Source organism: Anastrepha obliqua, chromosome 4 (genome assembly GCF_027943255.1).
Source record: "Anastrepha obliqua isolate idAnaObli1 chromosome 4, idAnaObli1_1.0, whole genome shotgun sequence".
NCBI classification, from domain to species: domain Eukaryota; kingdom Metazoa; phylum Arthropoda; class Insecta; order Diptera; family Tephritidae; genus Anastrepha; species Anastrepha obliqua.
Genome location: NC_072895.1, coordinates 36,242,891 through 36,266,133, shown reverse-complemented (window position 1 = coordinate 36,266,133; position 23,243 = coordinate 36,242,891). Strand labels below are relative to the sequence as shown.

At 34.4% G+C, this 23,243-nt stretch overlaps 1 protein-coding gene across 6 annotated transcripts in view; it reads right to left on the bottom strand.

Moving 5' to 3' along the window:
• Positions 1 to 337: 337 nt before the first annotated feature.
• The window catches only part of LOC129245337 (cyclin-dependent kinase 4), a 31,798-nt gene continuing 8,892 nt past the window's right edge, over positions 338 to 23,243 (bottom strand). For all 6 annotated transcript variants that reach the window (XM_054883430.1, XM_054883431.1, XM_054883432.1 and 3 more), the window contains exons 3-7: positions 10,279 to 10,444; positions 4,394 to 4,529; positions 2,214 to 2,542; positions 1,160 to 1,295; positions 338 to 1,099 (exon numbers count right to left, since the gene is read on the bottom strand). In XM_054883430.1, the coding sequence (XP_054739405.1) occupies positions 1,016 to 1,099; positions 1,160 to 1,295; positions 2,214 to 2,542; positions 4,394 to 4,529; positions 10,279 to 10,444 (851 nt within the window). In that variant the 3' untranslated portion in view covers positions 338 to 1,015. The remainder of the gene's footprint in view (positions 1,100 to 1,159; positions 1,296 to 2,213; positions 2,543 to 4,393; positions 4,530 to 10,278; positions 10,445 to 23,243) is intronic.

Sequence of the window (23,243 nt, the reverse complement as noted above, 5' to 3'; positions counted from 1 at the left end):
GATCAGATTTTGAAGGCATTTGATTGTAAAATAAGATTAAAAATTCAAATCCAGCTAATTTCAAAAATCTGGTTGCGCTTCTTGTGATATATGCGATATGAGGACGAGTTATTGTGGCGAGTTCTACCACAGAATTCCATTAACATACTCTGGTTCTACTATCCACGGCCTTCAGAATCACAATTTTTCAAGATAGCCTCTATATGGCTAGAATACATACATATGTACATGTGTATGTAGAGTAGAAAAAATTTTCACTTTAATCCGTTTGGAAAACGGCTTAAATTACACATATTTTTTATTGAAAAAAAAAAATCATTTTTTTGGATTCAGCGCATTCGAATTACTCAAACATTTTATTATGAATCAAACAAAGTAAAGTTTTTTACACTTTGGTTTATAATTTCAAGAATATTATGGTATATATGTATTTAGAACAAATCTTAAGGCGAAATAAATTTTTGACTCACACTTTCTTCGGCACTGTACAGTTTCATTGTCATACTAATTTTCCTCATAAGTAAATAAATAACTCCTATTAAATATTTCTTAATTAGACTTTCCGAATATCTAATAAATATTGAACAATTTTCATAAACACATTTCACACATTAAACGAATATATGTACGTTTATATATCCGTATGTACGAATTGAAGCTATATACTCGTGTGTAGGTATGTATGTAGACTTGTGCTTGTAATATGAACTTATGCTTTGTTTTGACACATCACATTTTCAACAAGACTGAATTTTTTATATAAACAAAATATATACAATACATATATGTACATACATACATAAATTCTTATGCAACATATAGGTAAATGTAAAAATATTATATATAAATATGTAGGCATCCGCATTATTGGTATGGCGGAAATAAACTTCGAACCACAATAATTAATATAAACATAATACTAATTATTAAATTCTATATAATGGCTTAGTGAAAAGTTTAACAAATTAGCAAAAATCTTATATTGAATCAGTACGAATAGTAATGGGAGCGAATGTTAAATAGGCTCTTGTTGGAAGTACTCGTGCTCTAAGCAAGCCAAAGCTGACGGGCGTGACCTGAAGTCAAAGGAAAGCATTTGCTGAAAAAGAAAATAAATGTGAAAAATAAATTCTCAGAATAATCTCAAATTTCGACTTACACTTAAAAGATCATTGGCATATTCACATAAGTTAGGGCACAGCTCTTTAGGTTGTTTTGGGAGTCGCGAAGGAAAATGCTCTCTTGAAAGTGATATTGATTGTGGCCATTGCTGTGCTGTGGGACGCCCGGTTAGTCTGCAACGAGTTAATTATAAAAGCTTAAATTTAGGACTAGTTAAAGAGATTTGTAATGAAATAGTGCCTAGTTACCGAAATCGCAGTTAACAACAAAAAATACGAATATATATAAAAATTTCTAATTGACGACAGTCTGCATTTTTTTCAATTACTACTAAAATCTAGAGCATTTACATAATACAGGGTGGGCCATATAGCGTTTGCTTTTTGAACCACCTATTTTTTTGAGAATGGTAACACAAATGACACGTCAAATGTGTTCATAATTTACTTATAGGTTTGACATTTACGAAATGGGACGCTATACGCTTGAACAAAATTGGGAAATATTGAAAACCTATTTCCAAAGTGGTGAGTCTTCTTCTTCTTCTGCGGTTACAGTAAATGGCGAGTGTTACCGTGACATGCTCAACGAGTTTTTGTTTCCAAAAATTGAAGAGAATGACTTGGACGACATTTGGTTTCAACAGGACGGTGCAACTTGTCACACTGCCAAAGTTACACTCGAACTTTTGGCTACCGTTTTTGAATAACGAATAATCAGCCGAAATTCCGATATCAATTGACCGCCTCGAAGCTGTGATTTAAGCCCGTTGGACTATTTTTTGTGGGGAGCCGTTAAGGACAAATGCTATGCGAACCATCCAGAGACGATTAATGCTTTAAAACACGAATCGAAGTTGCCATTCATGAAATTGGAGCCCAAACAATCGAAAATGTGCTTTAAAATTGGGTTGATCGAATGGCCTACTGTAAAGCCAGTCGTGGCAGTCATTTGAACGATATTATTTGTCATTCATAAATGACAATGTTCAATCTTCAAAATAAAAAAAAAGTTTGAAAAAATATTGATTCGTTTTTTTTTATAGCCGATTCTAAAAGCAAATTTTACGTGGCCCACCCTATAATACTTACTCAAAAACACGATCCAGTTGATTGGCTTCTGATGTGCCCGGGAAGAGTGCTTTGCGCGCAAACATCTCAGCTATAATACAAGCAACACTCCAAATGTCAACTGAACTATTGTACGATTGCGCCAGTAGCACTTCAGGCGCGCGATACCAAAGTGTCACCACTACGGAGGTTAGTTTCATTTCGAAATCGTATGTTTTAGCTAATCCGAAATCCGCAATCTTTAAATGACCTTGGGATGAGATCAGCAAATTTTGCGGTTTTAAGTCACGGTGAATGATTCGATGCGAATGTAGAAAATCTACTCCCGTTAATAGCTCCCGAGATAAGCGCTAGATTGCAAAAAAGAGAAACGGTTTAAGGTATAATTAATAATTTCATTAACTTTGCTTTCGAGCACTTCTCTTTAATTGTAGGTAAATATGCTATAGTTCTTTCTTAGAAATAGACTACTTGAAAAAAAAAAATGTATTATTTCGTCTTGGGGCAATTTAAGGGGACAGATACCTGTAAAATTTCGAAATTTTTTTTTTTGTTTTTTCGTAAAATTTTAATATAATCCTTTAAGAATATGAATTTTTAGAACGTAAATTTAAGTATTTCTTATATTATAGATCGTCAAACGTGCCGACTCTATTATTTGCGTTCAAGCGCTGGGAGAGGTATAGTTACGTTGCATTCAAACTTTAGACGTGTTTTTCTCAAAACTATATAGTTGGAATTGGCGTACACGATAACTCGAAAAGTTATTGACCGATCTCCCTGAAATTTTGCACACACCGTTTTTATGATATTTCTTTCCCTGTGCTTCAAGTTTTCGAAAAAATACTGTTGTCGAAGCAAAAATAGTAGGAAAATTCGTCCCAAAACTCATTTTTTTAAGCATTTTATTCCGCGATTTTTTCCCATTTATTGGGTATTCATATAGAAATTTTGACATTAATAAACAAAAAAAATATTGGTTTTTTGAATTCAAATATATATAAAAAAATATATTGACTTTTTCATTTTAAATAATTTTAATGAAAATCAGGGAAAATATGGCCGTTTACAGGTATCTGTCCCCTTAAAGCAATGATGGCCAAACGTGAACATTACTTTTTTTTTTTTTTTTTTTTTGAAAAAGTATAATACTATTTCTAACACTTTTCAAGTTTTCTATGTCTGTAATCAATTTTAAAGAGTTAAAACTATATGACTTAAAGCTGGAAACTTTTTATAAAATTCCCAAAAATTTAACAAATTTAAAAAAAATGTCATCAAAATTTTCAACTTTTATTCGAATATTTTATTATACTAATACCGCCGTAGTCGAATGGGTTGGTGCGTGATTACCATTCGGAATTCACAGAGAGAACGTTGGTTCGAATCTCAGTGAAACCAAAATTAATAAAAACATTTTTCTAATAGCGGTCGCCCCTCGGCAGTAATGTATTTCTGCCGAGTGTAATTCTGCCATGAAAAAGCTTATCATAAAAATATCTGCCGTTCAGAGTCGGCTTAAAACTGTAGGTTCCTCCATTTGTGGAAATAGGAGGAGGAGCTCGGCCAAACACACAAAAACAGGTGTACGCGCCAATTATATGTAATATTGAATGGGATATAAAATTGCTTAAATGGAATTTTTATAAAAAATCTGCATAAAAAGTTAGAAATTTTGATGCACTTTGTATTGAAGAAAGGAGTTAAGCCTCAAGGAAAGTAGATTGTCAAAAATCAATGGTATTTTGCAATCTCTCGAAACTTGCACTTACTTTGTTGTACTAAAATTCAATGGGCAATAAAACTGAAGCCCCAGAAAAATTCTCGTTAAAAGTTGAGAATTCTGTTGAAATTTTGAAAAGTTTTGTACAAAGTTTGAGTCCGTGCAATTAAAGGATTCTGGTTGTGGTGTGAACTATATTTTTATAACAAAAACAAAAAAAATATAAAGATATATACATATATATTTATTTAATTTTTGATGAGTACGAATTAAATTAATGGTGATTATATTAAAATATGAGAATTGTAAATTGAGTCTCTTTTTTTAATTAATTTTAATTTTAATTTTATTTATTGTAATTAATAATATTTAATTTTAATTTTTAACTAGAATTATGGTCATTTAAGGTCAGCTTGTTTTAAATTACTCGTACATATAATCTGTTAAGGATATCATCTATTCTAGGGACATAGTGTACCTGTATTGTTACTGGTGGCATGCCGGATTTTGGTAGCCTGTCGATCAAATCTGAAAGATCTTGTTCCAAGTGTTCAAAAACTAAAAGGACCATCAGCTGATCTTCGCGCTCAAGAACTTGACACACCTCAAATAGTCTGAAAAAAAAAAAAAAATGTGAAAGCAATTAGATGAGATAATGTACAAATATAAATATGTAAATAAAATAAAAGTAAAGACGGTGTTCAAAATAGGCATACCATAAAATACTTATATATTAACAAAATTAAATTCGAACATTGTACAAAATTCCAGGTAAAAACATGCTTCCTATTCTTGTGACAGGAACCTAGGTGTGTGACAAGGCGAATCTGGTGTTGGTAAATCAGCTGAGTTGTTTTTTTTTCTTGGCTGTCAGCTCAGAATGAAACAATGCGAGTTCATTATTTGTTTTCTAGTTTCTCAATAGTTTGCTTTGACAATCAAACGTACAGAACAGTGTTGTTGGCCTAGTGCCAGCACCTTTAATGAATGCGCCTGGGTGTGTGATGGCGTTAGTGCTTGGTATTTTTGCTTGAGCGTATGGGCAGGGTTGCTATGCCAAATTAGAATTTTTATGGTAACATTAAAAACAATAGAATATTGACAAAAATACAAAATAATATCTTTGATGTGAAAAATGGACAAAAAATATTTTGAATATATTTCTTAATATAATAATGCATTTTTATTGCGAAATGTCTACATAAATTTGTATGACAGTTTTCCGATTTTTTTATACGATTTTCTATGAAATTTAATAATTTTTATGTAATCGTTCGTTTTGGAGTCCGGTGATCTCAGCTCAGGGCTTTTTTTGACAACTATATTATTCCTAGTCAATGTTTTGCTGCTTGCTGCTTTAGTGACGGTCCTTGGGCGAAAATAAAACCGGGTCATGCCGGTAACGTAGTTTGTTAATTTGCACTTAATCCTTTAAGCGTTCATGTCGAGTATGCTCGGGATTAAAAGTTATAAATTCACTTTGTTATTTATTCAAATATTTAACATTTTAGATACATTACCTACGTAATGAAATAATCTTAATTAAATCATTCAACTAACTTCCTTTTAATATTTTGAAGATCGGACACGGAAATTCATTATCATTGCCTAAAAAAAAGAGCTTGTCTGTAAAGTCGGTTTACTGACGATAGTTTAACGTGATAACGTCATAAGAAAATACTGATTGAATGGTTGCATTTTTCAAAAGAAAGTTTTAATTTTATTTGTTTGATAGATATTTTGTATGGATATAGAGAATGAGTTAACATTAACATAACATATATTAATATAACATAACATAACATAACATACCATAACATAACATAACATAACATAACATATCATAACATAACATAACATATCATAACATAACATAACATAACATAACATAACATAACATAACATAACATAACATAACATAACATAACATAACATAACATATCATAACATAACATAACATAACATAACATATCATAACATAACATAACATGCTGTTCAAGCAAGGTAACGACGCATTTTTTGGTGCGTGCAGCCGGCTACATAATATAGAATTATAAGACGTTATCACGTCAAAAAATAATAACAACATTAAAACAACAGGTATTATTAACAAACTTAGTTTTATTTTAAATTCTTCAAGTAAATCAAATTAATAATAATCAATAAGAAGGCATATGCAAATACAAGTATGTGAATTTATATATGTACATATGCGCATATACATACACATATACGCTCACTTAAGTAGGAGAGAGCAAGATGTCGAACGTTGCCGTTCGTTTGCTTTGTCGTTCGTTCCGCGCTTTCGCTTGCAGTTCATTCAAGGTAACGACAAATGAGCAAGGTAACACTAATGAGCAAGGTAACGACACATTTTTTCGTGCGTGCAGCCTGTTAAATCGAATTATAAGACGTTATCACGTCAATAATTAAGTACACCGGTGCTATTTTCAAAATAAAACATAACGCTTAAAGTGTTAATTATGAACTGTCTTCATATTTTAAAAAAGGATATTTGGAATTGTATTAAAAAAAATCAACGGATGCAGGAAGGGAGCACTCATCATTACTGTTGTATGGCAATAATCGAGAGTCTACCAGATGAATCTGAGGTTACGGCTGATTTCGCGGTAAGTCTAAGCCTGCCATTAACGAATACAAGTTTTTATCGAAAGTACTATTTAAAATATTTGAATTTCAACTAATTGGACTACCTTTTTGCTAGTTTAAACACATTTGTTCATGCTACAGCGAGTAGCCCGATTTTTTATAATGAAAACCTCAACAATTTGGAATAAAATTAATAGCTATTAATTCAAACAAAGTGTACAATATTTTCATGTAAAAATAAGGTCTTGTGCAGGCTCACTCGTATGCTTGATTTTGGGATGTGTTGTTTGTTTACTTGGAATAGGGAAAGAGGGAAAATTAACTCCAAATCGCCACCTTTCACAGATTATGGTAAAAAAGCACCGTTTAAGCAGAAATGTCTTATTTCTTTAATTATTATTAAATGAGCAAGGTAACGACACATTTTTTCGTGCGTGCAGCCTGTTAAATCGAATTATAAGACGTTATCACGTCAATAATTAAGTACACCGGTGCTATTTTCAAAATAAAACATAACGCTTAAAGTGTTAATTATGAACTGTCTTCATATTTTAAAAAAGGATATTTGGAATTGTATTAAAAAAAATCAACGGATGCAGGAAGGGAGCACTCATCATTACTGTTGTATGGCAATAATCGAGAGTCTACCAGATGAATCTGAGGTTACGGCTGATTTCGCGGTAAGTCTAAGCCTGCCATTAACGAATACAAGTTTTTATCGAAAGTACTATTTAAAATATTTGAATTTCAACTAATTGGACTACCTTTTTGCTAGTTTAAACACATTTGTTCATGCTACAGCGAGTAGCCCGATTTTTTATAATGAAAACCTCAACAATTTGGAATAAAATTAATAGCTATTAATTCAAACAAAGTGTACAATATTTTCATGTAAAAATAAGGTCTTGTGCAGGCTCACTCGTATGCTTGATTTTGGGATGTGTTGTTTGTTTACTTGGAATAGGGAAAGAGGGAAAATTAACTCCAAATCGCCACCTTTCACAGATTATGGTAAAAAAGCACCGTTTAAGCAGAAATGTCTTATTTCTTTAATTATTATTATTATATTATTGAGTTCTTGCCATTACTGTCTTAACATCAGCTGTCATTTCGAAGTTTGACAACTCAGTTGCCACTTTAACGCGATATTTGCATACGCACAGCGATCTGACTTGCTTGATGATGCCATTTTCAAAATGAAATGCTAAAAGCGCAGAATAAACAGGGACAAGTAAAAAACAAAATTTGTAAGATGTTAAGACACATTTACACACTTCGTAAATAAAGTAGGGAAGTTAGGAAATAAAGGAACACAGTTAGGGCGCGTACATCATTTTAATCGGGCGATTAAACTCTTCTGCAGGAGCATGCCGTGATTGATTTCTGATTATTTGAATTTTAAATGGATAGGGTTGTTCGATAACTACATATATCTATTGTGATTGTTCCGTTAATTATAGTAATTATGCACGTAGTTTGGAAGAGTTTCGAAAACTATGTCCACAATGTGTAATACTTTGATCTGGGAGTTATCGATTGGGAGCTTCAATTTTTTCTGCGTGACATATGTACATATGTATGAATTAGAGAATTAGGTTTCTTTTTGGCAATAAACACATGTGAATTGTGAATGGCACTGTCTCAAGCTATGCTTAAAGAATTACTATTCCATAAACAGCAAAAAAACAAAAACTGCTTAGACGTCCTAAGGCTTCGAAGCTGTATGGGAGAGAAAGGAGACTTCTTGAGTATGTGTATATAAGTACAATAATCAGGTCCGTGGTATATGGCGACACGTGATTCGAGTTTAAATAGCAAATCAGCTGTACAGTATTTCGAATGTTTACGTAGTGTTTCCGTTACTGTTTATATATATGTATGTATACGTATTATGGTATCAAAACGGCACGTAAGTGCTACTTGTAGTGTACCTGGGGCACTCTTGTCATCTTACCTACCTACCTACCATATTTTCGTAAATACATACATAAGCAAACAAAAAATTTTCTGTGCTTTTGGATATCTCTGCAAAAAGATCGATTTTACATATACATATACAATCATTAAGAATATTTGCGAACAGTTTTTTTGTTTTGTGATTTGAGAATATGAATTTGGAGTTGCATCATGTTTAGCTACCGATACATATATAGTAAATGCATTTGTATATCGATTGCTTTCCATAAATCTAATAGTTTTTAATTTTACTTGGGTTGTCTGGCAACGACAATAGGCTGTCAAATCATTTGATACACACAAACGACACGAGCGACAGAAGCCATGCGACCACTCAATTAACACAAACTAAACTCGAGATGTGAGTGATTTCAGCCAACCAACACATGTATCTGATCAAAATGGCAAAAATTTGTGTGAGAGAGATGTGTTTATGTGCTCTCTCGAAGAGTGCGATATGAATACCCCTTAATAAAGAGAACGTTAAACATTCAGGCAGTGGTGAATTGTTAAGCTTGCGAATTCTCTTTTGCACATTGCGTGGCGACCGAGTATATTTACTTGTATCAACACATATATGTATGTGGTCGAGCTAACAGCTGATTTATGCGAAGAGAAACACATGACGACGAAGCTTCCCTAATCAAACAGCAGTAGATCTGCGACCATACTCGTTTTGCTTCTGCTATCTAAGTATTATAATTTGGTAATGGTGGATAGAAAGACGGGCAGGTGACGCACAGCTGATTTCTGTTACTTTGTGTATAAGTGGCTTAGGCATGGAATACAAACTGATAGTTGTATGAGTTAATATACGTTTGGTTAAGTAGCGAATGACTGTCTGCTTTTGCAAAAATATGTATACTTTTGCACATATGGAGACGTATATACTTGGATATTAGAGTTTCATTTATACAGGCCTTTTTCGTGCTGCGTTGCCTACAGATTTGTGTATTTGGTTATTCTTTTTGACCTCAAGACTCAAGAATAATACGGATGTTTTCTAATGTCACTCTAGCATCGAACAAGCGCCGCATTTACGCCCACTTTATTTAAATAAGTCTTTCAAAGTAAGCGAGTCGGGGAAATATAATGGAATACAGGAAGTTTTTTAACTGGAATGTAAAATAACAAAGTCACCATAGAGTTTTCTATAGATATTTAGGCCAAGTTTCTCTGTATTCTTGTTATCTTCTACATAGAGGGCTCACAAGTTTACCCATTCTGGCTTCCCAAAGGGGGATTGCTTTTATCAGCAACTTTTTATGGCAAAAATTCACTCGCCACTGATTTTCTATCATTTGATGCTTTTTATCCGCTGGTATGCTACATTTACTTTCACCGTCGAAACAAGATTATTTAAAACTTTACTCTAAAATACCTTTCTTACTTGGTACACATTTCAAAACTCGCCATCACAAATGGATCTCGTAAGTTCACAGCTTGAACTCTCAATAACTACAAATAACAAAACGAATAAATCGTGCTAGCTTTCAAAACCCATCGAGTCGGAAATTCGGTAAAGCTACAGGAGCCGATGGGCTTGTGGCGGAAATGCCCAAAGCAGACAGCAATACTTCCGCAAAGTTATTGTGTGGCTTTTTCAAGAACATTTGGGAGAGTGAATCGTTTTCATCAGAATGACTTTAAAGCCCTTTAGTTAAGGTACTAAAAAAACAGATCCAACTCTATGCGGAAACTGGCAGCACGCTAGCCTTCGTCCAAATAAGGCTAGTGTCGATCATATAGCAAATCTTAGAATAATAATAAAATACACCAATAACATATATTACTTACTTTACAATGTTCGGATGATCTGAGGCATTTAAATGTTTCAGCAAGGCGATTTCGCGTAGCGTTGACATTGGCACTCCATTATCCGTTATAGGTATGCGAACTTTTTTGATGGCAACAATCTTTCCCGACTGGTTATCTCGTGCTCGATATACGGTACCGTAAGCACCTGCCCGAATTTCATCCCAATATTGAAATATTTCATTTTCGTGCAATTCATGGATTTTATTTTGAATTGAATACAATTGGCGAATGTTGGAAGGGGAAGACATCGAAAAACATGCGAAAAGAAAAAAATTAATTATTAAATAAATAATAAAAATCAAAAACTCTGTTAATAAAATTTGAACGCCAAAAACATATAATACAATTATGCCCACATAATTAAGTTAATTCATCTTTTTATAAAATTATTTCATAAGATTCGCAACGCATTGTATAATAAATTCCTTATAAATCAAAGCTCTAACCGTTGTAAGAAAAGTAAAAAAACTATTTAAAATTTCAAAAACTAAACATCAAAACTTTCCACTTTTTAATTACAATTTTTACAAGGCTTCGTGGTTTGCAGTTTTGTAGCTAATTCGATTGAAAGTCGCCCAAATATATTCTTTATGTGGATGAATATTCTGATTTTTAAGGTTTAAGGATACTTTTTTATGCAAAAAAAGATAATTGTTTTTTTATCTTCCTCCATGATGTAATACCCCCTTAAATCAAACTTTATTTCAATCTGAAATTCTGAAGCAAATACCTCCGTAGCATAGTGGAGAGTATACAGAAGTGGGTGACATCCGCAAACTGGTTGCCCTAACAGTTAATTTGACAGAAGTATTTGTTTTTATTTTATTGTTGTATAGATTTAAATTTTTACTGTTTTTACGAACGAATTTATCTATTCGCTAAAAAGCGAAAAATATTGGCCGGCAAGTTAATTTTCCAAAAAAGCTGAACAAATAACTTTCCAATGATACCTCAAAAGCTGAAATTGGTGCAGAATTCGCTGAGTTGTTCAAATTTTCTTTACACCTATCCCAAAAAAAAGTCAAAAATAGCATCGAAAATTTCATTATTTAGATTCCGTTGATTAGATTTTTAAACATATTTACCAGACCTTTTATGCGTTAACGCGTCTATTATCTATTAAAAGCCATTTCTACATTTTACAATATTTATAAAAAAACTCGATTTTTGGAGATGTTTTCAAATCGGGCCGGCTCTCGTAAGTCTTAATATTTCTGCGAAATATTTAGGCAAAGCTCTTAAAATTTAACAATTTTTATAACTTTTGTGGCAAATCGGAAACTCTTTTATGATGAGTCATCCTAATGTACAGTCAGCGATAACGATTACACATCAAAGTTTTGACTATTTTCTGTTTTTTGTTTTTGACTGTTCATTATTTTTTGTTTTGTAAAAGTAAAGCATATTGCGTAACAAAAACTATATAAATCCGAGTTTCAAACTTTATGCAAAAATTAGAAAAATTCCACAAACTTTTCATCACAATTCCACATTTTTTGCTTTCCACGTAATTTGCTTAACTATCTTGTGCTCTTTTCCAGGACAGTTGTTTAAGAATGCAGCTAACAATACTACAAGCTTCTTAAGGAAAGTCGTATTCTTTTGTAGACGAGTTGTACAAGATCACATCAACTCGTTTAACTCAGCTATGGCAGCACTGGCCATCAATTTACAAAATTAAATAAACCGAGAACAAAACAAAATGATAATCAAAATAAGTTTTCGACAACTAAAATAAAATTATCGTAACATAGATTGATAATCAGGTCATGCCCATATATCTGATCTATCAGCTGCTTGTACGAAGCATAAACATAAACACATAAACACATTCCCCATACACGTGCAGAGAATGTTGCTGGAGTGACAGTCCTTGGCCGGATATAAATTCGGGTCGTTCCGGTAACGTAGAACCGACTGTCATGGGAACGTGGTAGGTAGGTCACGGAAATATGCTGTTTCGACGGGGTGGGTCCATAGGACAAAGGGTGTTAGATGAGTGGGTTTAAGGAGGTAAGTGCGCTTGTTTTTGTTCTTCGCTGCTTTAAGGGGTTACATGGGTTTCGTGCGTTCAAAAAATCGATTTTTGTTTTTTGCCTTATTAATTTCTACAACATCTCAAGAATATTATCCTAAATTTTGAAGTCGATCCGAAAATAGTTTCGGAGATACAGCCTTCGGAATGTGTGCGCTCCAAGTCACTTTTATTGTTACTCAAAACTTTAAACGCGTTTTTCTCGGAACGGTGTTTTCAAAGTCGGTTGTCAAATGTTCTGGAAAACTACTCAACCGATCTTGATGAAAATTTACACAGGTGTTCGAGGTACAACTCGTGCTTGAACGAAGGATTTTGTTTTGTTTTTTTTTTCAATTACAACTATTTAAAAAAAAAAAACAAAATGTCAAGCAAATTTCACCGAAATTTTCATTTTTTTGGAAAAATGTCTGCCAAAATTCGCGTTTTTTTACCCGACGAAACCTATGTAACCCCTTAAACGCCTGCAGTAAAGTATGAATTCTGTTCACCAAAGTCAAAGGTGCTTTTTCTGAATCGTAAAAAGGGAATAATTTTTTTTTTTGAGTAATAAGCAGTCAAATTATTACTTACTGTAACTCTTAAGGACACCATATTCTGTAACACATTGGCTTATGCTCGCCCTTTTTGTTAAGAGCACAAATCCAGCCTTTCGATCTAAATAGCACCGCAAAAACCCTTCGGATCAATCACAATAGTGCCATAATTGAGCTTGGCAACATCGCACACCAATTCGTATGGTTTTATGCGTGTTGGATTCAACTGGTAAACAAGTTCAGTTATTACTTTAAATGTAAATCGACATTTAAACGAGTGTTCTTTTGCAACTCGTGCACAAGAGAATCCGGCTCTCGTCAGGTATTTTTGAAGTGACACCACCAGCTGGCTCAATTGTAAGGGGATAGCTATAAGTATTACACCCAACTCTGTTTTTAAACGGTAGATACGTTCGTAAGAAATGTGTGAAAAAAGTCGTGTAGAAAAATACGATATAAGTTTCCAACTATAAAAATCGTGTAAGCTGAAAAACTCTAAATATTTTCCTAAAAACCGTGCAAAGAAGTATGCAAACCATATTATATAAGTATTATAAAGCATAAGTGTATAAAACAAAAACAATTCATTTTTGCAAAAAAAAAAATTTAAATTAATGTAAATAAAAATTTAATCTATTAATACAAATCATATAAAAATTCAAATTGAAATTGGGAATTAAAATCCACTTTGCAACTATTCATAGCTCCTTGATAAAAAGCGTCCACATTTATTACGGACTCCAACCAAAAATGTTCTCATCAGTAGATACCAAATGCCTGTCGGGTTTTATTCAAAGTCTGTTTTTTGCTTTCTCGACGCAAAATTAATCACTCTATCAGAAAATTTATAATTTTTGCAAATGACGTCGTAAGTCAGTCATCTTTTGGACATAAATGGATCGACACTATATAATTTTTAATTTAATTTTCTTTAGTGGGTCCCGAGTATATACCTATGTATGTACGTATATATAGTATATTCACAAATTTGTAGTAATGCATAAAAACATATGTATGTATACGAGTATATGTATCTGTATTCGTGGATATAGGCGCATACATACATACATACTTAGTGTATGTGTTTAATATTCTTTTGATAAGTGCTATCAAAAACCAAATAAAACAAATTAATATGTACTTATAAAAATTATTATGAAAACAATAAAGGAAAGGAATATGCAAAAACAGAATCAACTGTTTCTCTTATTAACTGCTGGCTTCTACAAAGTGGTGAACTAACATCAGTTGTACTCTGATGTTTTCATATCCAAAAAATTTGAGAGCGCAAAGTCACATTGCATTTTGAGAGGAAGATGCTTTACTGGATATATTTTTTCTTTTAATTGAAAGCAAGGTAACTTAGGAAAAGTGTGCTGAGACATAATTTTTTCTCTTAGCGATTGTTATCGAATTCTCAAAAATTTAGCTACAGACTAAAGTCTAATAAATCGATTGTTAACGGTAGCTCCTTCCTAATTCGAAAGGAAAAAGGGCCGATGATGCCGCCAGGGCTCTATGAACTTTGCAAAAAGATAATTTTTTTTTTCATTCCCATGGCAGCCGGTTCTACGTTACCGGAATGATTCGGGTTTTTCCCCGACCAAGGGCTGCCGCCCCAGTAAACTAGCCCTGTCTAGTGAACAGTATATACCCTACACTGACGGGGCTTGCTTTGCTGCTACAACAACAACAACATTATTATTTTTTTTTTTCAAAGTAAAATATGTAAAGCTCATAATTTTAGGGAAAAATCACAAAAATTAAGCAAATTAAAAAAAAAAATTATGAAATTTCCAACTTTTTGATTAGAATCTTTAGACAACTTGTGGGCATACAAATTAGTAGCTCATTCCATTTCGGTGCAATGAAGTGTTGGTTTGAAACCGCTCAAAAATTGCATTGATTTTGAAGTCTCTTTTCCGTACGATGCTGAGAATTTTCCGTCATTAAAGCACATTTTCGGTAGTCTTTTATGTGGTGAAAATGATCAACGCCTCAATGAAAAAAATTGTCAAAAATCAACGAGACTTTTGAGATCACTTGAAACTGGAACTTTGGTATACTAATACGCCCCATAAAATATGCCAATGGGCTATAAAACTACGCATCCTGAAATTTCTCGAATTCGTGTGCTTTGAGTGATAAAGATTTTGTTGTAGAATGCACTATACTTTTATAAAAACACTAGCAAACCCCGCCCCCTTCGCTGGGCACACTAAAATAGAATAGATATGGTTTAGAACAGAAAATATATGGTTTTCATATTATTTATTTCTTTATTCTTTATTCAATCGCTTTGGCATAAACAATATTTTTTGTTTTTCTATTTGTTTTTGAGTAAATATAAAATACAAATTGAAAATCAGGAAAAAAGAAGATTGTTTTTAAATTTCAAATCAACGCAAATGAATAACTAAGAAACAACCGTCTTTTTCCTGATCATCCATGAATTTTTCGTTTCAATTTATATGTTTTATTAAGCATTGGAGCTTTTTTAACCATTATCCATTTATATTTTTCAAAAAAAAAAAAACGAAAAAAATTGTTTTTTCCACGAACACATAATTTCATTCGGATTTCACATTAAATTGTCAAATTTCGTAAGAAATTATTCACTGTTCCAAAATCCACTCCAAAAAAATTCATAAACAATTTTTACATGTTGCACTTACGCTTTTTCCTTATGGCATCCAAATCAGAAAGAAATATTGACACATTGTAACTCACACTGTCAATTTGACAGTTCAGTTCCGCCCCAAGCGTTAAAAAAGTAAGCGACATTATGGCTGGCTCAAAAGAACGCTGTACCCGTTGCCAGTGCTCCGAATTACAACCAAACTTTACGAAACCCATTTTCAATACTTACTTAACAATGTGCGTAAGTTTGGTTTAATTCGGTGCAAAGACACGGCGGGTCCACGTTTTGGCATATATTTCGAGACCCTAGTCATCAATAGGTATGAAAATTACCCCGTATTAAAGCACTTATCAACAGCTTTCATTTGATATCCATATTGTACAAACACATTCTAGGGTCCACGTTTTGGTCTCTATCTCGAGACCCTAGTCACGGAGCGGATGGAAATACTCTGAACTAAAGCATTCACCAACAGCTTCCATTTGATACCCATATTGTACATACACATCCGAAGGTTACCCGGGTCCACGTTTTGACCTATATCTCGAGACCCTATCTACCAATAGGTATCCATACTATACGGAAACCATCTTCAATACCTCCTTAACAATGTGTGTAAGTTTGGTTTAATTCGGTGCAAAGACACGGCGGGTCCACGTTTTGGCATATATTTCCAGACCCTAGTCATCAATAGGTATGAAAATTACCCCGTATTAAAGCACTTATCAACAGCTTTCATTTGATACCCATATTGTACATACACATCCGAAGGTTACCCGGGCCCACGTTTTGACCTATATCTCGAGACCCTATCTACCAATAGGTATCCATACTATACGGAAACCATCTTCAATACCTACTTAACAATGTGTGTAAGTTTGGTTTAATTCGGTGCAAAGTCACGGCGGGTCCACGTTTTGGCATATATTTCGAGACCCTAGTCATCAATAGGTATGAAAATTATCCCGTATTAAAGCACTTATCAACAGCTTTCATTTGATATCCATATTGTACAAACACATTCTAGGGTCCACGTTTTGGTCTCTATCTCGAGACCCTAGTCACGGAGCGGATGGAAATACTCTGAACTAAAGCATTCACCAACAGCTTCCATTTGATACCCATATTGTACATACACATCCGAAGGTTACCCGGGTCCACGTTTTGACCTATATCGCGAGACCCTATCTACCAATAGGTATCCATACTATACGGAAACCATCTTCAATACCTCCTTAACAATGTGTGTAAGTTTGGTTTAATTCGGTTCAAAGACACGGCGGGTCCACGTTTTGGCATATATTTCCAGACCCTAGTCATCAATAGGTATGAAAATTACCCCGTATTAAAGCACTTATCAACAGCTTTCATTTGATACCCATATTGTACATACACAACCAAAGGTTACCCGGGTCCACGTTTTGACCTATATCTCGAGACCCCAGTCACGGAGCGGCATGAAAAATACTCTGTACTAAAGCATTCACCAACAGCTTCAATTTGATATCCATATTGTACAAACACATTCTAGGGTCCACGTTTTGGTCTCTATCTCGAGACCCTAGTCACGGAGCGGCATGAAAGATACTCTGGACTAAAGCATTCACCAACAGCTTCCATTTGATACCCATATTGTACATACACATCCGAAGGTTACCCGGGTCCACGTTTTGACCTATATCTCGAGCCCTATTTCCAAAATAAAATATGATCCATGTTACTCGTGGATGATGTAGCTTTCGAATGGTGAAAGAATTTTTAAAATCGGTCCAGTAGTTTTTGAGCCTATTCGTAACAAACAAACAAACAAAGTTTTCCTCTTTATAATATTAGTATAGATAGAAAAAAAATTTAAATTAAAAAAATGCCAAAAGTTGGTAAATTGTGGGGCTCCTATGATTTTGAACACAGGTACAGGATACCTACATACAGTTACGAGCAGTACATAGCAGTACCAAATAAATATTAGATATTTTCAAAAAAATTGTAATCACATCATAGAAACTTTTTATTATTATTTTGAAATATTATTCTATTCTTTAATTGAACACATATTTAAATCAATTCTATGAAGAAAAACAATACTTTTTATAATAAAAGATAGAAATGCAGGCTTAACACTAAAATAACAGTGGCCATATAATTAAAAAAATTTAGGAAAAACCACATTGACGAAGTTTGCAGATACAAAGTTGTACCTAATATTTAGTTGAATTTTCCAAATTTTTTGTTACGGCAGCACAATGGCGGAGCAATGAATGCACCGATTGCTCATATCGCTGCATCGGAATCTTCGTCAACTCATCTTTATCAATATCCCAAAGTTGTCGATCGTTACTCGGTTTGGCATTGTGTGCAGCTCTTTCTAAGTCCTTCCACAGATTTTCTCTAGGATTGAGGTCGAGTGGGGTCGGGGGACTGAGCTGGCCATTCCATAACCCCAATTTTATTTGCGCGAAAGCAATCTTTGGCTTTCCGACACATGTGTTTAGGATCATTATCCTGCTGGTAGACCCATTTTATTAGCATTTCCTCTATGCAATGCGGCAACATAACATTTTGCATTATTTCCACATAAATATTGGTGTCCATTTGCTATCAATTTGGAGGGTTTGTCAATAACAGGTGTTGCAGGTGAATGGATTGCTCTATCGAGAGATGATTAACGATTTTTTATGGCCGGAATTGGATGGTATTGATCTGGACAAAGTTTATTTTCAACAAGACGGCGCTACGTACCACACAAGCAACGAAACCATTGATCTTTACGGGAAAAGTTTTCGGACCGTGTTATCTCCCGAAGAGGTGATCACAATAGGTCACTGAAATCTTGTGATTTAACACCTTGTGACTTTTTTCTTTGGGGCCACGTGAAAGAGAAGGTCTACGCCAATAGCCCAGGGTCAATTCAAGACTCAAATATGGAATTCGTGAGCCTATCGAGGACATAGGGCAGCCACTTTGCAATTCAAAAAAAAAATAAATAATTGGCGCGTACACTTCTGTTAGGTGTTTGGCCGAGCTCCTCCTCCTATTTGTGGTGTGCGTCTTGATGTTGTTCCACAAATGGAGGGACCTACAGTTTCAAGCCGATTCCGAACGGCAGATATTTTTATGAGGAGCTTTTTCATGGCAGAAATACACTCGGAGGTTTGCCATTGCCTGCCGAGGGGCGACCGCTATTAGAAAAATGTTTTTATTAATTTTGCTTTCACCGAGATTCGAACTAACGACCTCTCTGTGAATTCCGAATGGTAATCACGCACCAACCCATTCGTCTACGGCGGTCGCCACTTTGCAATTCGGTTATGGGAAATTTCATGAAAAGGATATTGCCCTGTAAGCGTGGTCGTGGTGGTCATTTGTCTGATGTTATTTTCTACTATTAACGGCATACCTTCATCTTTATAATAAATGCGATCATTTTTATTAAAAAATAGTATTTTCTTTGAATATCAAAATAACAACTCTTATTAAAATTAATTAATTAAAGATAGAAACCAACCTGGCTTACGCCGGTCTGAACTCAGATCACGTAAGGATTTAAAAGTCGAACAGACTTAATTTTTGAACAGCTACACCAAAAATATGCAATTTTTGCCGATATGAACTCTCAAAAAAAAGTTACGCTGCTATCTATGAAATTAGTTCCATGTTGACAGCCGTATATATACATACTTATATGTGTACGTAGGTACTAGAATTAAGCGATCTCCAGAGCGTACTTAATAGTCTGCGAATTTTAGTGAAAGGTAGCCAAAAATTTGAAAACTCTATATTTTTTATTTTAATTCTTATATCTTTTAATTGTATACTCGAATATCAATTGATGCACATATTGTAAATAACGTCTCCATACATATAAACAGTGGGCAAATATGTAAGCTTACGTACTGCCTGTCAGTCACATTTCTTTACAGGCAGCGGATAGCTGTCCTAATATGTATTTCAAAGTTAAAAACACTTAATGTATATGATTCAGATATTAATATTCTTGTTACTTCTATACAAACGTAAAAGTACATGTATATTATTATAATTTTGATAGTGGTATGAATACCAATAGTAAAATATTTATTAGAGCATTGGCTACCGAGGCCATCAGCTCTGTTCTGATTATCGTTTAAGTTTCGTTTGTTATATTGTCACTTTAATGCTTTTGTATAAATGATATAGAAACACATGAATTTATATGTATCTACACACACATACCTATCTATGTCCACATAAAAATTTTAATAAGCCCTGAGACCGAGCGAGTGGAAATTTCTAAAGTTATTTATTAAATTAAATTTTAATGAATTAAAGTAGATGATTTACCTTCCCCCGAACACAGTGACATCACTTGGAGATTTTTAGGCCAACACAGTTAACAGGTCGGTGAATGCGTTTATGAATTCCACGTCTAGCGAGCCAAACAAGAAACGTCTTTAAAATTAGCGAACACCTTTTGCAAAAATGCTGAGAGGTGTGGGATACGCGCAGTTGAAAAGCAAACGAAGGAGAGGCAGACATACATACATAGTAACAAAATGCGAACACGAGCATGCACGAAATTTGTTTATACATACACACACACTTTCATATATACATAGGTATTTTGCGATAGACTTTTTTTGCTTTGACTTTCACCAACTGACATCAAAAGTATAGCAGGTCTAAATATTATGGCACTTACCCATTTTACTTTGATATGTACTTTGTTAACCTTGTTTTATTTTCGGTGTGTGCATGTATAAGTACAGGCAAATGTACTTATATAACAGCATGCGAGGGTGACCTATATTTTGCGAGAACAAAAATTCTGATCCCTAACCCTGGAATTGATTGAGATCTACCATAGATGGCCACTTTGCACTACTACTAAAGTTTACTTTTACTCATATGGCAATTTAATATGCACTACCACTAACAACAAAAAAACAAACAGTGGCCTATGACGTATCAATCTTCGTTCTAAGTTATAAAGGGTGATCAGATAAGAGATACTTTTTCGAATAGGGTATTTTCGACAGATCACGCGTGACTACTGTCAAACTAAATACATAATTTTTTTCAGTATTCATTGACATTTCATCATGGAGAGACCTAAGGCTCAACAACGTTTAAAAATCGTGAAATTGTATTACGAAAATCGACGCTCTTTGAAAAGTGTCCATCGCGCGCTCAGGCCAGCTTATGATGTTCAGCGATGATGCCCATTTTTGGCGTAATGGATACGTAAATAAGCATAATTGTCATATTTGGGCTAAAGAACAACCCGACGCCATTCAAGTACAGCCATTACATCCATTGGAAACAACCGTTTGGTGCGGCCTATGGGCTGGAGGAATCATGATTTCTTCAAAGAGGATAAACGACTTTTTGATGCCGGAAATTTAAGCCCGTGATCTCCACCACATTTGGTTCTAACGTTCCAACTGACGGCGCTACTTGTCATGCAGCCATAGAGCCCGTGAAACAATGGGTTTACTGCGCCTTTTTTTCGGTGAGCAATTCATGTCTCACCTCGGACCACTGGATTGGCCACCAATATCGTGTGATATCACACCTTTGGACTTTTATTTGCCGGGTATGTAAAGTCTAAGTGCTTTGTGGATAAACCAACTGCGATTGAGGTATTAGAAGCCAACTTTACTAAAGTTATTAACTAGATACCGACCGGAGTCCTCCAGCGAGTCATTCAAAATTGGTGTTTACGGATGGCCGAATTACAGCGCAGTTGCGGCAAGCATTTGAAAGGGATTATCTTTAAAAAATAAATATCAGGAATGGTTCTACATAAAACTAATAAAGACTGTCCAATCATTTGGAATTTTCTTTGTTTTAATTCAATTTAAAATCCGACACCTCTAAATGGATCATCCTTTACAACCGGCAACGATACGAATGTGTAGGGTATACCTACAAAATATCTATTGCCGTGCTTTTTTTAGTGCATCGCATGATTATGATTTATATCAGCTTTTTCTTACGATTTTTTTGGCGTATTGGATAAAATATGAGGTGATGATTTACAGTTATGAGGGGAAGATTTTTTAAAACATAACGCAGATAAGCTAACCTAATCAAATCAATATTGTCATCCAGCAATAACTTAGATGACCTGTGCTCAAAGGTAAACAGTTATCTCACCGAAATTTCTTGCTTGCCCATCGCTTTTCCCAACTACATCCACGGCACCCCTCTTTACCACCTGAACCAAAGAGGTCAAACTACAACCGGAAATAAAGTTGGTGACACACCAATTAGTTGATACTTTCAATTATTTACTCTGATTCATGTGGCATACAACTGCTATCTATACTAGGGGTCAGAATAGTAACAAGGTTCTCAAGTCGCTAGTTAAAAAAAGAACGTTAGTGGCGACATTCACAGTCTGTCTAATAGAAGTGTAACCGCCATAACTTAGAAACTATTTGACCAATTCGATTCTAACAATCCGCATTGTATGGGCTGCTAATATTTATTATATGCAATATATTAATTAAAATGTCTAATTACCACCATTAGCCATAATGACTTCACATCTTCATGTTCCCATGACAGTCGGTTCTACGTTACCGGAACGACCGGGGATTTATACCCGGCCAAGGACTGTCACTTCAGTAGCATTCCCCAAATATGGTATGTATGGGGAATGTTTATGCTGCTACAACAACAACTTCACTTCTTCGAGTTATAGTTTGTGTTTTGTGGAGGTAATCCGTTTCGAATCAGCCGAATTTTCCTTCATAACTATTTGAGCGTCCATAGTATTTTTCCTTTAACATTTTCAATAACATAGGCGAACATAACATTTCAATCCAATTTTACTATTTCCTACACACCTTCGAATTCGATGCTTGGGATCGTTGTCTTCTTGTAAAATCCCAGGTTAGCTAGTTCTCCAAACTTCTTCGCAGCTGACAGTAATAATGCTTTTTTTCAAATCGGTGGTAAACACAAAGGGTGGTAAACGGCCAAATCCTTTTTTGTAGAGATGTAGCCCTGGATTATTTGGGCAGTTTATTGAAGTGTTCGGGTCACAAAATCGAAATTTTTTTTCTTCACTCATTGTATAGTAAATCATTTCAAGAATGTTGTGTCAAAATTTTAAGTGGATCGGAGCAGAACTCTCAAAGTTATAGCCTTTGTAGGCACTCTACCTCGAATGCGGAGCATCGATAATTTTTCAGAGTCATTTTTTCAAACGCGTTTTTCCCGAAACGACTTCTTAAAAGTCGGTGCCAATCACAGCTCCGAAACTATTCAACCGATTCTTTTCAAATTTGGCACACGTTTTCTAAATCAAAAATACCTCCCCCCCCCCACTGTTTTTATTTTTTATTTTTTTTTTGTTTAAGGTTATTTTTCACTTACAAATATGGCGAAATCGACTTTTTTAGTTTCAGATGATTCTACGACGAATGCCGATTGGCACCGCAGAGCACCTCTCGAAAAACATATCTCCAAAAAAACTCTGTCATGGGCTTATTTGTCAATATTTTATTATTAATATTTTTTAAAAACTTATTGAAAAGATGTACAATAACATGCAACTGATTTTATTAAAGTATCTTATTGAAGTGAAACTTCTTTAGGCGCGTCGGGGGCCCCAAGGCAGATTGAAAATAGGCGAGTGAAACGGTAAGTTCGGAGCGTTACCGAAATCCGTCAAATGGGCGGGGCCAAGGAGCAGCTGCTCCTTCCCACTCTCGCCTATTCGCTCTCTCTGTCGCTCTCTCGCATC